The sequence below is a fragment of the Hypanus sabinus genome, chromosome 24, assembly GCF_030144855.1.
Source record: "Hypanus sabinus isolate sHypSab1 chromosome 24, sHypSab1.hap1, whole genome shotgun sequence".
In the NCBI taxonomy this organism is placed as follows: domain Eukaryota; kingdom Metazoa; phylum Chordata; class Chondrichthyes; order Myliobatiformes; family Dasyatidae; genus Hypanus; species Hypanus sabinus.
Genome location: NC_082729.1, coordinates 36,647,460 through 36,661,987, shown reverse-complemented (window position 1 = coordinate 36,661,987; position 14,528 = coordinate 36,647,460). Strand labels below are relative to the sequence as shown.

Sequence of the window (14,528 nt, the reverse complement as noted above, 5' to 3'; positions counted from 1 at the left end):
CAAGACGAGGAAAGAATTGGAAAGGGACAGGGATGAAGAGAGTCTGGAGTGAAATGGAAGTTGTGGACTGGTACGGTAATTTTCTTAGGGGGAGACCAGTGGGGAGGAGGTGAAGGATGGTGGTATGAATATCAATACTAGAGCCCTCTAGCACCTCCTCAACAGCCCTGTGTGTTCCGAACATGCTCCCTTACTGGTTCTGGCCAGTGTACCACAATAGTCAGCAGGCAAGAGAAATGGTAGCAAAGACAAGACTCTCACCAGTGATGTAGAGGGTGGAGTTACTGTCTCTCAGCGCCAGTGGCACAGGTTTGATCTGAGCCCCCAGCTCTGTGTGAGTGAGTGTATGAATGCGAACGTGGGTGAGAGTGTGAATGCATGTGGAGAGAGAGCGCATACTGACTCAATGCCCCTTATCATTTTCTACACCTCTATAAGATTACTCCTCAGTCTCCTTAGTTCCAAACAAAACATCCCAACCTGCTCACCCTCTCCCCAAAACTTAGCATTGGCAACATCCTTGCACTCCTTCCAGCAGCATCTTTCCTGCAGCAGGTGACTGTAAGTGAGCACAACATCTTAACTGCAGCGTCACCAACGTCTTGTAAAACTGTTGTGGTCTACTGGAGAACCTAAATCTGCCTACCTCATCTCTGTGTGCACTCAATAAGCCATCCTCTACGGTTTCCTTGGTAGAGGATTTTAAAGAAGAAATACCCTCTAATGGTTCCAACCCCTTCCACCTCTTAGATTCCGTGAACAAGAGAGCGATCCATATCGTAAAGGCTCAGCAGAGACAGATCAACACACAAGACACTGGAGGAACTAAGAGGAATAAGCAGCCAACATTCTGGGCAGAGACTCTCCATCAGGATAAAAAATACTGGGGACAAAGCCAGAGTAAGAGGGTTGGGGTGGGGGGAGGAAGAGGAGTGCATGGTGGCAGATGAGGGGGATGGTAGGTGGGTGGGGAGGGAGATGAAGTGAGAAGCTGAAAGGCGAGAAGTGGAAAACGGCTGAAGGAGGAAGAGAGAACCCAGAGGGAGGTGATGGGCAAGGGAGGAAAAGGGAAGGGTGAGAGGGGAGCCAAATTGAGGAATGGGAAAAAAGAGAAGGGATGGGGGAAGAATGACCAGAAGCGAGAGAAATTAATGTTATCAGGTTGGAGCTACCCAGATGGAATATGAGGTGTTATTGCTCTAACCTGAGAGTGGCCTCATAGTGGCATTAGAGGTGGCCACTGGGAAATCCCATCTGTAATGGTGGATGGAATAAAGCTGTTCGATGAAGTACTCCCCCCATCCCAATCCATGACAGTGTCTTGGTCTCAGCACAGATGGCTCGGAGGCTCAGAGGGAACCCTGCCAACTGATCTCTGAGGGAAGGTGGACCCACTAACTTGTCGCTCGTACCTAGTCTTCCCGTCTGCTTGGCCTTCTTGTGCGCCCGGCGGGTGGCATCTCTCAGCTGAATGATGACTTGCAGGATGCGGAGGAAGAACTTCTGCGTGGAGGTCTTGGACGTCAGCATCGACATGGAGGGCAGCTGGAGCTCCCGGCCGCCCAGGGGGCGCTTGTGGGAAGCCACGATGACTACGTTCTCCGCAGTGTCAAACCTGGGGTAGGGGGAAAAAACCAGGTGGATTTAAAACTGGCTGAAGCTCGTCCCTTCCCTCAATGTGATTTGCTTCCCTGTGTGTGGGGTGAGGGGAAGGACTTGGGGGGGGGGGGGGGGGTGGCTGGCTCTGTGACTGTAGGAAGGAGCTGCCGACCACCCCAAGGAGAAAAGGACCCCTACCCCCACCCTCCCCAGAGGGCAGGGAGTACAAGGAAGGAGGAGGACAGGGCAGTTGATTCTCTAGGGTGACGCCTGGAATGCCACCAGCATGGAGCTGCTGCCACACTGGAGACCTGGGTTCAATCCCAACCTCTGACGCTGTCTGTGCGTAAAGCTCCCTGTAACCCTGTAGAAGGCTCCCACATCATTCTCAAGAGTCAAAGCTCCCTCAACTTTTCTCTGTATGTTTGGAGCCATCCATTACCAAAGCAAAAGGGTGTGTGGGGAAGGAACAAAAATGGTGCTGAAGGGACTGAGAGGGGAGGGAGCACCCGATATTTTGGATTGAAACCCCACGTCAGGAGGATAGATCATCATCATCGTGTGCTGTGTCGTATGACATAGGCATTACTGTCTTATCTACTGAAGTGGTTTGCCATTGCCTTCTTCTGGGCAGTGTCTTGTAAAGACAGGCGACCCCAGCCATTATCAATACACTCCAGAGATTCAGAGGAGGGTAGACAGGCAGTTTTAAAAGGAGAGGGAGGAGTGGTTTGACAAGGGTCAATGGGTGAGGACTGAGGAGGGTGATGGACAAATGGAGCCAGCATAGGCACGGAGATGGGCAGCTGGTGTGACGCTTTACTGCGCCAGTTATTGGGATTCAATTCCTGCCACTGTCTATAAAGTGCCCTGCATCTTCTTTCTGGAACTGAGATCGAAGGCCTGTCTGAGTGAGGGAGTGGGAAAGGGTCTTGTTTTACCGTTGTTGGCTTTGGTAGTTCTGCTGAACATTGTGGGCATGTGATTCTGGTGCCTTGAATGCATGGGAACATTTGCAGGCTGCCCTTAGCACACCCTCAAGGTTGTGCTGGTTGGTAACGCAAACAACTCATATCATTGTATCCTTCCATGTACATGTGATTAATAGATAAATCTATTAATTAATCATTAATTTGTCTGTACTCAAGCAGCAGCTGGCAGGAAAAGCTTTACCGGATCTCCACACATGAGTGTCTTTAACAGGCGGTGGTTCTGTGAGGTAGGAGCCGGCTCCCATGCAGGGAAGGTGGTGGTGGGGGGGTTCAACCTGATGACAAGCCTTACCTGCTCTGCATCTTGCCTTTCAGCTTGGTGAGCTGTGGGTGCTCGTCTGGTGTGCCCTCAGGCGACTGGTTGTCCGACTGCGCCCTCCTCTCCTGGTCCAGGTTGTATTCCCGCAGTTCAGCCAATAAAGTACCTAGGCACAAGGGATGCAAGATTGCAGCGTTAGACAACTTGGCCCGATCCAGTTCCAGCTTTACGAAAAGTGAGGGTTGCAATATTAATGGGAATATTAAAATTTAATTTAAGGGAAAAAATTGCAGTGTCATCTGTAACTTTTGACAAACCTCTATAGGCACACAGTATTCTGACTGTATGCTTCATGGCCTGGTATGGAAAACCAATGCTCAAGAACAGAAAAGTCTAAAAATGTAGTGGATACAGCCCAGCCCATCACAGGAAAAGCCCTCCCAACCATTGAGCACATCTGCAAGGAGCACTGCCACAAGAAAGCAGCAGCCATCATCAAGAACCCCACCATTCACGTCATGCTCTCTTCTCAATGCTGCCACCAGGAAGGTGGTACAGGAGCCTTATCGCTCACGTGACCAGGTCCAGGAACAGTTATTACCCTTCAGTCATCAGTGTGGATAAATTTGCTCACCTCTACTCTGAACAGATTCCACAACTTACAGACTCACTTTCACATAAGCTCACGTCCTCAGTGTTAATCACAAACAAAAGAAACTACAGTTGGCCCTCCTTATCCGTGAGGTATTGGTTCCGGGACCCCTCGCAGATACCAAAAAAACGCGGATGCTCAAGTCCCTTATTCAACCTGACTCAATGCAGTGGACCTTAGGACCCAGCGGAACCCCAGACCTTATTTAACCCGTCTCAGTGCGGAGGACATTAAGACCCGGCAGCAGAGCTCTGAATCCCCAGTGTTTCTGTTCATGAAAATAATCACGATTGAAAATATAGTGGAAATAATAAAGCGATCAGAAAGAGGTGAAACGCCATTGGTCATTGGAAAAGCATTCGGTTACAGTCGGTCAATGATCGGAACAATTTTAAAGGATAAAGTGAGAAGAAGACCCTGTCCTGATGAAAGCTACAATTATTACTAAGCAACACAGTGGTTTAATTACTGGGTTTTGGGTTTTTGATCCTCCACATCAACCAGGTACAGATGGAGACCATGCTTGGAAGTGACCTGTCATTGGATCAAACTTGGGTACTTCCATTCAAAAGCCTGGCGCTGAAACATACGTTCTTAAGCGTCTTATATGTATAGAAAGGTAAAATATTTACTATATACTAAGACCAACGTTTGACTAACTGATGCTAAATAATACCAGACTTACTTAGTAAGTGAACTTACGATTTTTTTCTGATTCCGATCCATGGAAACCTACGCACATCCTCCCATATACTTTAAATCATCTCTAGATTACTTAGTATAACTGATACAATATAAGTGCTATGTAAAATAGTTGTTATACTGCATTGCTTAGGGAATAGTGACAAGAAAAAAAATCTGTACATGCTCAAACAACAAGTGTTGGAAGAGCACTTCTGGGTTTTCTTGATCCGCAGTTGGTTGAATTCGCGCATGCGGAACTCGTGGATAAGGAGGGCCGACTGTATACAGATGCTGTGAGTGTTTCTCAGTGTTAATTATTTACTATTACTATTTTTTCTTGTACATATTTGCACAGAAGATCTTCTTTTGCACATTGATTGTCAGTCATTGTGTGCTTTTCATTTCTTTGTTTTACTGTGAATGCTTGCAGGAAAATGAATGTCAGGGTAGTCTATAGTGACTTTGGTAATAAATTTACTTTGAACTTTTTAAAAGTGGGATGAAATGTATAGACCTTTCAAAAGGCAGCTCACTGAGTCACAAGCCACCCTCAAACTCTGGACAACTTCAAAGAAATAAACACAGAAGAAATTTTCTCAGCATTTGAAAACATCAGGTAGTCGCAAATGAACTAGTGATCTGTTATTCAAGTTGTTTCAAAGCCCCTTTTGGAGATCAACCTGAATCTAAAGTTAAAGCCAAGTTAAGAATCAGAGCACTGAGTACTGGAGTTGGGATGTTATATTGTAGTTGTACGAGACAGTTCTGGTCAGCGACCTGCAGAAAAGATTGAAAGAGTGGAGAGAAAATTTACAAGGAAGTTGCTGGGACTTGACATCAGTTATAGGTAAGGTTGAATAGGTTAGGACTTTATCTCCCTGGAACATAGCAGAGCGAGGGGAAATTTGACACAGGTGTACTAAATTAAAAAGGTACATATGCAAGATAAATGCAAACTAAGGTTGGGTGAGATTAGAGCTGGAGGTTGTTTCACATGAAACTTAACCTGATACAGGGGGCAGAACAGAGGTGTACAATCGATGCTCTAGAGACCCAGGTTCAATCCTGACCTGGGGTGTGAATCTATGTGCACCTTAACCAATGACCTCGAGATCTAGTCTCGCCCAGCTTCAGTGGAAATAAAGCCTATTTGCAGCTATTTTGTATACTTCTATCAAATCTCCCCTTATTCTCCTAAACTCCAGGACTTAAAGTGCTAACCTATTCAGTCTGTCCCTGTAACTCAGGTCAAGTCCCGGCAACATCTTATGTGGGAACTATGGAACTTAGTGAACTTAGCTATAACAATAAGAACTTTTAAGCATAAATTTGCTATTGAGTGTGCAGACAAGGCCTTCGGACTCACGCCACACATCAAGCACCTGTTCATACTCATCCCATTTCATTCACCCTACAATCCCGAGAGTTTACTCGTCACCCATGTACCAACGGCCAATTAATCTACCAACCCCACACGCTTCTGGGGGAAACCCACACAGGGAGAATGTGCTGACACACACAGATCAAACCTGGGATTCCAGAGCTGTGAAGCAGCGGATCTGCCCTCTGCATCGCAAGTGGAAAGAATCAAATAAACTGGGAAAAGAGGCAAATACTCAAAGGCCATTTGATTCTGAGAGTGGAAAGCAGGAGACTTTCTCCGAGGGTGGAAAGGTTATTATGAGAGGGCATCATTTAAAGGTGATCGAAGGTACTGGGTGGGGTGTGGGAATGTCAGAGGCAAGTTATTTTTTTCTTAACACAGAGTGGTGGATGTGTGGAACATCCTGCTGGGGTGGGTGGGGGGATGGTAGAAGCAGATACATTAGGGGCATTTAAAAGGCTTGCAAAAAGGCACATGGACAAAATAAAAATGGAGGGAGGAAGAGTTAGATTGATCTCAGAGTAGGTTAAAATGTTGAAGGGCTGTCACTGAGCTGTGTTCTATTTTCTATTTCACCAGGGGTGGGAGGCGTTAAGCGTGTACTCCCTTGCTGACCAGCGTATAGAAGAGAGGTAGGTACCTATCTGCTGACACAGCGTGTACCCCAGCTGACGAGCTCCACTCAGCAGTAGCTTCAGGACAGTGTCCCGGGTCCCTGGCTCCCCTCTGGACAGCTGAAGCAGAATATTCGCCGCGTCCTCCAGACCCTCTTCCGAACACGAGTGGGAGGTCAACACCTGTCACACAACACAGAGGAAGAGTCACAGATGGGAGATACAAATGTCAACCACCCCGGACACATTAACAACATGCCCATCAGGAGCCACAGTGAAGTCAGCAATGAGTTCCCGGGGAGGGAGGAACTGACTGACTGATTCCTTTTGAGGCAGGGGATGGGTAAAGTGAACAGAGACGAGTGGGGAGGATAAGAATTGATCGCTGGACATTTGACAAAGAGAACTCAAAAGATTTATAAAATTAGCTTTGTGTGTCACATCAGAACATACAGTGAAATGCGTCATTTGCTTCAACAACCAAGACAGTCTGAGGTTGTGCTGGGGGGTAGCGTGTGAGTGTCGCCACACTTCCTGGCCAATAGAGCATTCCCACGGCTCACTAACCCTCATCCTAAGACTCTGGACGTCTAGCCCATTACGCAAATGAACCTCCCCTCCATTGGCTCTGTCTGCACTTCCTGCTGCTTCGGGAAATCAGCCAACATTATTAAGGAGCTCACTCACCCCCGGACATATTCTCCTGTTAGGCAGAAGAGAATAAAAACCTGTGAGATGCAACAGCAGGCTCAAGGACAGCTTCTGTCCCACTGTTATCAGATCTCCTGCATGTTAAAAGGGTGAACCCTTCATCTTTCAGTTCATCAGGCCCCTCACATCTTATTGTCTACCTGTACTTTCTCTGTAACTACAATTCTACATTCCGCATTGTGTTTCTCCCCCTTGGTATAGCCCCATGTATCTGTCTGGGTGCCACGGAAATAACCAAGCTCACAGACAGTTTTTAACAAAGACTTGAACAAACCTCTCATAAGCTCAAGATAATCTCAGCCTCCCAGTTGACCTCTCTGAGGCCCTTGTGCCTGGAACACTATATTACGTAGTCTATATATATTTTATGAAGAGATTAGCTGGGATCCTGGGATGTCCAGACTGTCTTAAGTAGAGAGGTTAGAGAGACTGGGCTTGTACACGCTGGAATTAAGGAGATTGAGAGGGGATCTGATTGCAACATATAAGATTATTAAGGGATTGGACAAGATAGAGGCAGGAAATATGTTCCAGATACCAGGGAGAGTCCAGTACCAGAGGGCATGGTTTGAGAATAAGGGGTAGGTCATTTAGGACAGAGTTAAGGAAAAACTTCTTCTCCCAGAGAGTTGTGGGGGTCTGGAATGCACTGCCTCGGAAGGCAGTGGGGAGGCCAGTTCTCTGGATGCTTTCAAGAAGGAGCTAGATAGGTATCTTATGGATAGGGGAATCAAGGGATATGGGGACAAGGCAGGAACCGGGTATTGATAGTAGATGATCAGCCATGATCTCAGAATGGTGGTGCAGGCTCGAAGGGCCGAATGGTCTACTTCTGCACCTATTGTCTATTGTTTATTTGTCACTCACACATCAAAATGGCCAACACAGTCTGAAGTTTACACTGGGGGTGAAGTTTACACAGCATGCCCACAACTTACTCAACCTAACCTGTACACCTTTGGAACATGGAGTACCCGGAGGAAATCCACATGTTCAAGGGGAGAAACACAAACTCCTTACAGATAGCGGCAGGAATTGAAGCTGGGTCGCTGGCAGCGAAGAGCGTTGCACTAGCTGTTATGCTACTGTGCGCCGCCCCTCCTTTTTACTAATGTGATGCACTTGTGTATGGAATGGTCTGTCTGGATGACAGGCCGACAAAAGCTTATCCAAAACCAAGCTGATCCACACAAGTGTTCGCTGAGCTGCACCTGGATCCAGGAAGGGCCATCGGAAGCTCAGGAGGAGTTCATGCACTTCAAGTGTACGCCGAGTGACCACTTGATTAGGTACACTTGCACTCCTGTACACCTGCAAATACACAATCAGCCAACTCGATGCACAAAAGCATCCAGACATGGTCAAAAGCTTCAGCTATTGTTCAGACCAAACATCAGAATAGGGAAGAAATGTGATCTAAGTGACTTTAACCATGGAATGATTGTTGGTGCCAGATTGAGTGGTTTGAGTAAACATATACTGAGTGGCAGTTTGGTGGGTGAAAACACTTTGTTAATGAGAGAGGTTAGAGAATGGCCAGAGTGGTTCAAGCTGACAGGAAGGTGACAGTACCTCGAATAGCCACACGTTACAACAGTGGTGTGTGGAAGAGGATCTCTGAATGCACAACATGTTGAAATTTGAAGTGTATGGGCTACAACAGTACAAGACCACACTGGGTTCAACTCCTGTACGTAATAAAGTGGCCAGTTAATACAAGGCAGAAGTGAAAAACTCAGCAAGTGGTGAGGCTTGTTTAGTGGCAGCCAAGGGTTACAATGAAGCTAGAGGTCACATTACCTCCACAGAGAGTTGCAGCTGTTTCTCCGTCAGGCCAGAATTCTGCACCTTGCTGTCGTTGGCACCCACCGTACCTTCTGACGTGGCCTTTGCTGGAGATTTTGTGGCTTTTGGAGTTGCTGCAAAGAATGAAAGTGAGGTTAGTTTGATGGGCAGGAGGCAAAAAATGAAGCTGCTCAGTTACCCATTTGTCTAGAGGTCAAGGCCTTTCACCCCAATTCCCAACTAGGCCAACTGATATGGAAGATGTCATAGGAAGAACTGAATGCACTAAAATTAATTTATCCAGAGATACAGCACAGTAATAGGCCCTTTGAGTTGGAGCTACACACACAAAATACTGGAGGAAATCAGGTCAGCAGCTTCTATGGAAGAGAAATACACAATTAATGTTTTGGAACTGAGACCCTTGATCAGAACTGGAAAGAAAGACGGCAGAAGCCGGAATAAGATGGTGGAGGAATGGAAGGGGTACAAGCTGGCAGGTGATAGGTGAGACCAGGTGAGGGGCAAAGTACAGTTGGTGAGTGGGGGAAAGAGGGATTGAAATGAAAAGCTGGGAGGTGATAGATGGAACAAGTAAAGGGCTGAAGGAGGTATCTGATAGGAGAGGACAGTGAATCATGGGAGAAAGGGAATGAGGAGGGGAACCAGAAGAAGGTAATTGGCAGGTAAGAAGGGGTGAGGCAATCACCAGAATGAGGAATGCAAAACAAGAGGAGGGAGGGGGAGATATTAACAGAAGTTAAGAGAAATTGATGTTCAATCTCATGTTGGTGGCTACCCAGACGGAATATGAAGTGTTGCTCCTCCAACACAACCTTGGTTTAGGGGAAGCCATGGACAGATGCATCAGAATGGAAATGGGAAGTAAAATTGAAATAGGTGGTCACTGGAAGATCCTGCTTATTGCAGTGGATGTCGGGTGAAATTTAAGAGATTAAAAATCTCTACAGGTGAAATGCAGACCTTAAAAACCTACAAGCACAGGACTGCTCTTCAGAATACTCTCCACCTGAGCTCTCTGATGTGACGTAATAGCTGGCAGAACTCTACATTGGATAAGTAGCTCCCAGATCCGTCAACTATTCCCCCTCCCCACCTACAAACAGATACACTTTTATGCCTTGAACAGCTCCACAGTATAGCAGAAATTCAGGCCAGCTCCCAAAATCTCTCCCTTCTGGTAAGAACAGGGCACAGGCTACAACTAGAGGGCATAGCCTGAGGGCAAGGGCAACATTCAGAAGTTTAGGGAATTATAAGGAAAGGCTGAATACGTTAGGACTTTATTCCTGGGGAGATTTAATAGTGGTATAAAAATGTACTGATAGGGTAAATGCAAGAAGGCTCTTTCCACTGACGTTGGGCGAGATGAGAACTCATAGGTTGAGGGTAAAGGGTGAAATATTGATGGGGAACATCTTCACTTAGAGGCTAGTGGAAGTGTGGAATAAGCTCCAGTGGAATTGGTGGACATGGGTTTGATTTCAACATTTAAAGGTAGTTTGAACAAGCATTGGGATGGGGGAGGTCTGGAGGCCTATGGGACTAGGCGGAATTAAAGTTCAGCATGGACTCAACGGGTTGAATGGCCTGTTTCTGTGCTGTAGAGGTCTATGACTGTAAAGGCACGAGCTTGACCACTTACAGGTGAGGGAACCGGCCAGGGTGACCTCAGCTGCGGCGCCATGGTTGGCTGCCACCTCGGCCGCCTTATCTGGTAGAGCGATGGAAATGAGCGAGAGGAGCCGCAGCAGCTTCTCGGTCAGCAGTGAGCTACGGCGGATGACAGGATGCGAGAGCATGTTCATCAGCTGGCCCAGGGGAGACGACTCCAGGCTGCCTTGGCTGCTCTCCCCTTCGCTGGTGGATGCTGGTGTGGCCTTGACCGATGTCTTGCCCTTACGGCTGACGTTCATGTTGTCTAGCTTGACAAGCAAGTCCCAAAAGTCTGTGGAAATGCCTGTGTTGGTACCACCAGTGCTGCCCCCTCCCCCTCCTCCACCTGCCGGTTGGCCGAGGCACGGGCAAGTCACAGGCTGCTTGCTCAGCTTCTCCTTGTCGGTTTCGACGCTCGCCTCTTTGGTCTTCTGCTGCGTGAAGTGGCTTGGGAAAACCTGGAACAAAATTATCGAAGTCAGTGAGAAATAGTCAAATTTATTATTGCCATGTCTCCACATCACCCTCCACCACCTTCTTCCCTCTTCCTTTCCAGGCCCGATGAAGGGTCTTGGCCAGAAATGTCGATTATTTATTCCTCTCCATAGATGCTGCTTGACCCGCAGAGTTACTCCAGCATTGTGTGTGTTACTGTGATAACAATGTATTTTCCAATTCCACCTGCAAGGATAGAATTAAACAAAAGAGACTGCATAGTAATGCTGGAGGAACCCAGCAAGTCAGGCAGCGTTTACAGGGAGAAATGAAGATCTCAAGTTTTGGCTTCAGACTCTTCACCAGGAATTAAATCTTCTAAAAGTGACATTTGATTGGCCCCTTAGTCCGTGAAAAAGTTTGGACAGTAACATAACTTCAGGAATGGACTGCTATATCTGCTCATCTTGGCTGGGAGAGAAACTGTAGATTTGTCTCATCCTGCTCTGTATGCATTGTATTATTTTCCTTCCCTTTCCCCAGCCTACTATGTTTGGGCTTAAGAAATTGACAAGTTGCAAGGACAACTTGGCTACTTGATGACAGTGGAAATTGTGATTTACTGTATTTTTAAATTCTGTCCTGGCCAAAAGGTCACAACAGATCTAAAAACTGTCGAATTCAACCCAGCTCATCTTAGGAAAAGCCCACCCCACCAGTGAGTGCTCAACAATGAACACTGTCACAAGAAAACAGCATCCATCAAGGAACCCCACCAGCCAGACCATGCTCTTTTGTCGCTGCTGCCATCGAGGTGATACAGGAGCCTTTGGAGCCACACCATCAGGTTCAGGAGCAGCTATCACCCCTCAACCATCAGGCTCCTGAACCAGTGTGGATAACTTCACTCACCCACGCATTCCATAACCTACAGACTTACAACAACAGACTCTCAGAATTATTTATTTAATATTTATTATGTTCTGTTTATATTTGCGTATTGGTTGTTAATTTTTGTGTGTAGTTTTGCATCAACTTTATTGTATTTCTTTGTTCTACTGTGAATGCCTGCAAGAAAATGTATCTCAGGGTTGTTTATGGTGACATATTCGCATGTGCTTTGATAATAAATTTACTTTGAACATTGAGATAAGTGGGTACCAACTGGTAGCATGGGAAAGTACTGGGATAAGGGGCTTTAAGGGTATAAAAAAAAGGGGCAGGGGGCAACACTCACATTAGGTTGGAGTCGTGACTAAAGGAGCAGACTTAAGGTCTGCTTAAGGTCAGACTTAAGAGGGTGAAGGGGAACATCTGCAGTGGCTGTGTGGATCAGTTCACTGACTGGGTGATGAGTATTCTTTGTGTTCTATCCTGCAGCTTTCAGCAAGTAGCTCCTATACAATTCTAACAGTTCTGTTAACCCTTAATGCCTGTACAGTGCCCCCTTGGCTTGTGAGTACACCTCGGAAAAGAACAAGGAAAGTAATTTCAGATTTTTGTTACAATGGAACAGGTGGGTGGACGGGTGGAGATTTGTCTCTACCAAAGGTGGTGTAAGGTGCTCCTTCCCTCTGCTAACCTGCAGGCCACCCTTGGGCAAAATGCAGCACCTGCTTATCACCCCCCCCCCCCCAACCACCAATCAGTCATGTGAAGCCATGGGAGCAGGTGAGGATGGTTGTAAGCGCAGCCGATGCAGATCACAAAGTCTTGGTTATGTGACCACTGATGCCAGGCAGACAATCTCTGAAGAGTATTGATGATTGCTGGGGCCACCTGTCTTGTAAACACACTGCGCAGAAAGCGGCAAACCATTTCTGTACAATATTTGTCAGAACAATCATGATAATGGATAGACCATGACCACCCAAGTTATGTGATAGGGCACATATGAAAGGGGAAAAAGAAACAACAACAGGTGCAGGTTCTCAACAATTCCTTTTCCTCACCTCCCCGCAGATGCTGCTCAGAAACAGATCCTGCAGATGCTGGAAAACTATAACAATATATAGTAAATATTGGAGAAAGGAAGGGGACAGAAGCCAGGATAAAGAGGGAGGGAGGGGGAGGAGTCCAAACTGGCAGGTGTTAGGTGAGACATTGCAGACAGCTTTATGAATCTTTGCCATGACCGCTCCGAAGCCCCCACAGTCTGTGCCTTCCTGAAACAAGCCCCCACTGATTGAAGCCTTTAACAGCGATTCCCACCCCTATACCACCACCTGCCGACCCTCCCACTCTAGTGCTCACCTTCGCCAGCTGTATCAGGGTGTCGAGCACGTGGCGGCAGACCACAGGAGCTGCCTGTGGGTGGATGTGAACCGTCGATCCGCAGCCCACGTGCCTCTCTGAGTGCTTGCGGCTGCCTGACCGCTGGATCTGGAAGATGTTGGTGCGGCAGCCCAGTGCAGCGTCCATGGAGACAGACAGCCAGGACAACTGGCTAGTGGTCTTGGCTTCCATCTTGTGCAGGAGGTCGAGGGGCCGGGGCTCGTGGGCGGCCGAACCGGCTCCAGCCTTGGCTGCTCGCTTTCCTTTCTCGTCGGTGTGCCGAGGAGTCTCAACGCAGAGCTCGCTCTCACTGCTGCGCTGCAGGATGGAGAGGAGGCTGCGGATGACCCAGCCCCTCGTCTGCGCGTGGTAGCACAGGTTCCGCAGCACCCGGTGCAGCCGGCTGGTGTTGAGCTTTGGCTCGTCTACGAACAGCAGCACAAGCAGGCAGGATAGGGCCTCGTGGTCGAGCAGGAGGCGGCCCCGCAATCGCAGCAGGCTCTCCACATTACTGCTACTCGATGCTCTGCGGTGGGGGTTGGGGAGAGAGAGAGGGATGAAAAGAGGGGGGCAGGGGAGGAGGAGAGGGGAGAGAAAAAAATGTCAATGCAAAGACTGAGGGGGCAGCTTCATAACATTACAACGACCACATAAGATTCTGACAAGGAAGGACTTTGTTCCCCGTGGCCCTTCTGCTTATACTCTCCTCTTCTCAAATTAAAAATCAAGTCAGACCTTCAAGCATTCTCTGAGATCAGGCTGGGCCCAGTTCCAAAGCCGCATCCCTTTCCAAAGCCTGAACTACTGCTAGCCTTGAGTGAACTCTGGAGAGACTATTCAAGTGCCTTTCAGGAGTTTACAGTTCGATATGGCTCTGTCCCCTTTGTAAAGCAGGTTCTAACTCACCAATCAACTCAACAACTGCAGTCTGCCTTAGAGGCTGCTTATCAGAAAAACTGGCAGGCTGTATGCTGAGAAAATGTCCCGCTGCTTCATCACTAGATGAAGCCCTTTTTAACCCTATCCCTCTCTGCAATGAATGGAAGGGAACGTCTCTGGCATAAAGCTGAGGTTCCATGTCATTGGCACTGACAAAATCTCAGCTGCAACAGCTGTCACAGCACTGCTCGATCACCAGAGGGCCAGGAGCAGAAACGGCCACAGGGAAGGGGGTGGGTAGAAGAAGCTGGGCTGATGGAACAATGACAGTGGCATTAGGTTAGCGTGGGGAGGGGAGGAGTGAGGGGAAGGGGCAGTCAGGGTGGATGGAGGGGAGGTGGAGAAGAGGCACAGAATGGGCAGCAGTGGGGTTGGGGGCAGAGAGAGAAAGGCGGGTGGGTGGGAGGAGTGATGGCGAAATGCTGGGCCTTCTGAAGAACAGAGGCAACACTGCACCCGTTGAAAAGGGGTGAGTGGCATCAAGGCACAGACAGGCTGCTGGTGGTGGGGGTGGGAAGAGAGT

At 47.9% G+C, this 14,528-nt stretch overlaps 1 protein-coding gene across 8 annotated transcripts in view; it reads right to left on the bottom strand.

Annotated features, from left to right (window-relative positions):
• The window catches only part of huwe1 (HECT, UBA and WWE domain containing E3 ubiquitin protein ligase 1), a 276,367-nt gene that overhangs the window by 24,675 nt on the left and 237,164 nt on the right, over positions 1-14,528 (bottom strand). For all 8 annotated transcript variants that reach the window (XM_059949617.1, XM_059949621.1, XM_059949618.1 and 5 more), the window contains 6 exons: positions 13,046-13,592; positions 10,347-10,815; positions 8,696-8,814; positions 6,211-6,367; positions 2,884-3,016; positions 1,413-1,615 (listed from right to left, as the gene is read on the bottom strand). In XM_059949617.1, coding sequence (XP_059805600.1) covers positions 1,413-1,615; positions 2,884-3,016; positions 6,211-6,367; positions 8,696-8,814; positions 10,347-10,815; positions 13,046-13,592 — 1,628 coding nt within the window. The remainder of the gene's footprint in view (positions 1-1,412; positions 1,616-2,883; positions 3,017-6,210; positions 6,368-8,695; positions 8,815-10,346; positions 10,816-13,045; positions 13,593-14,528) is intronic.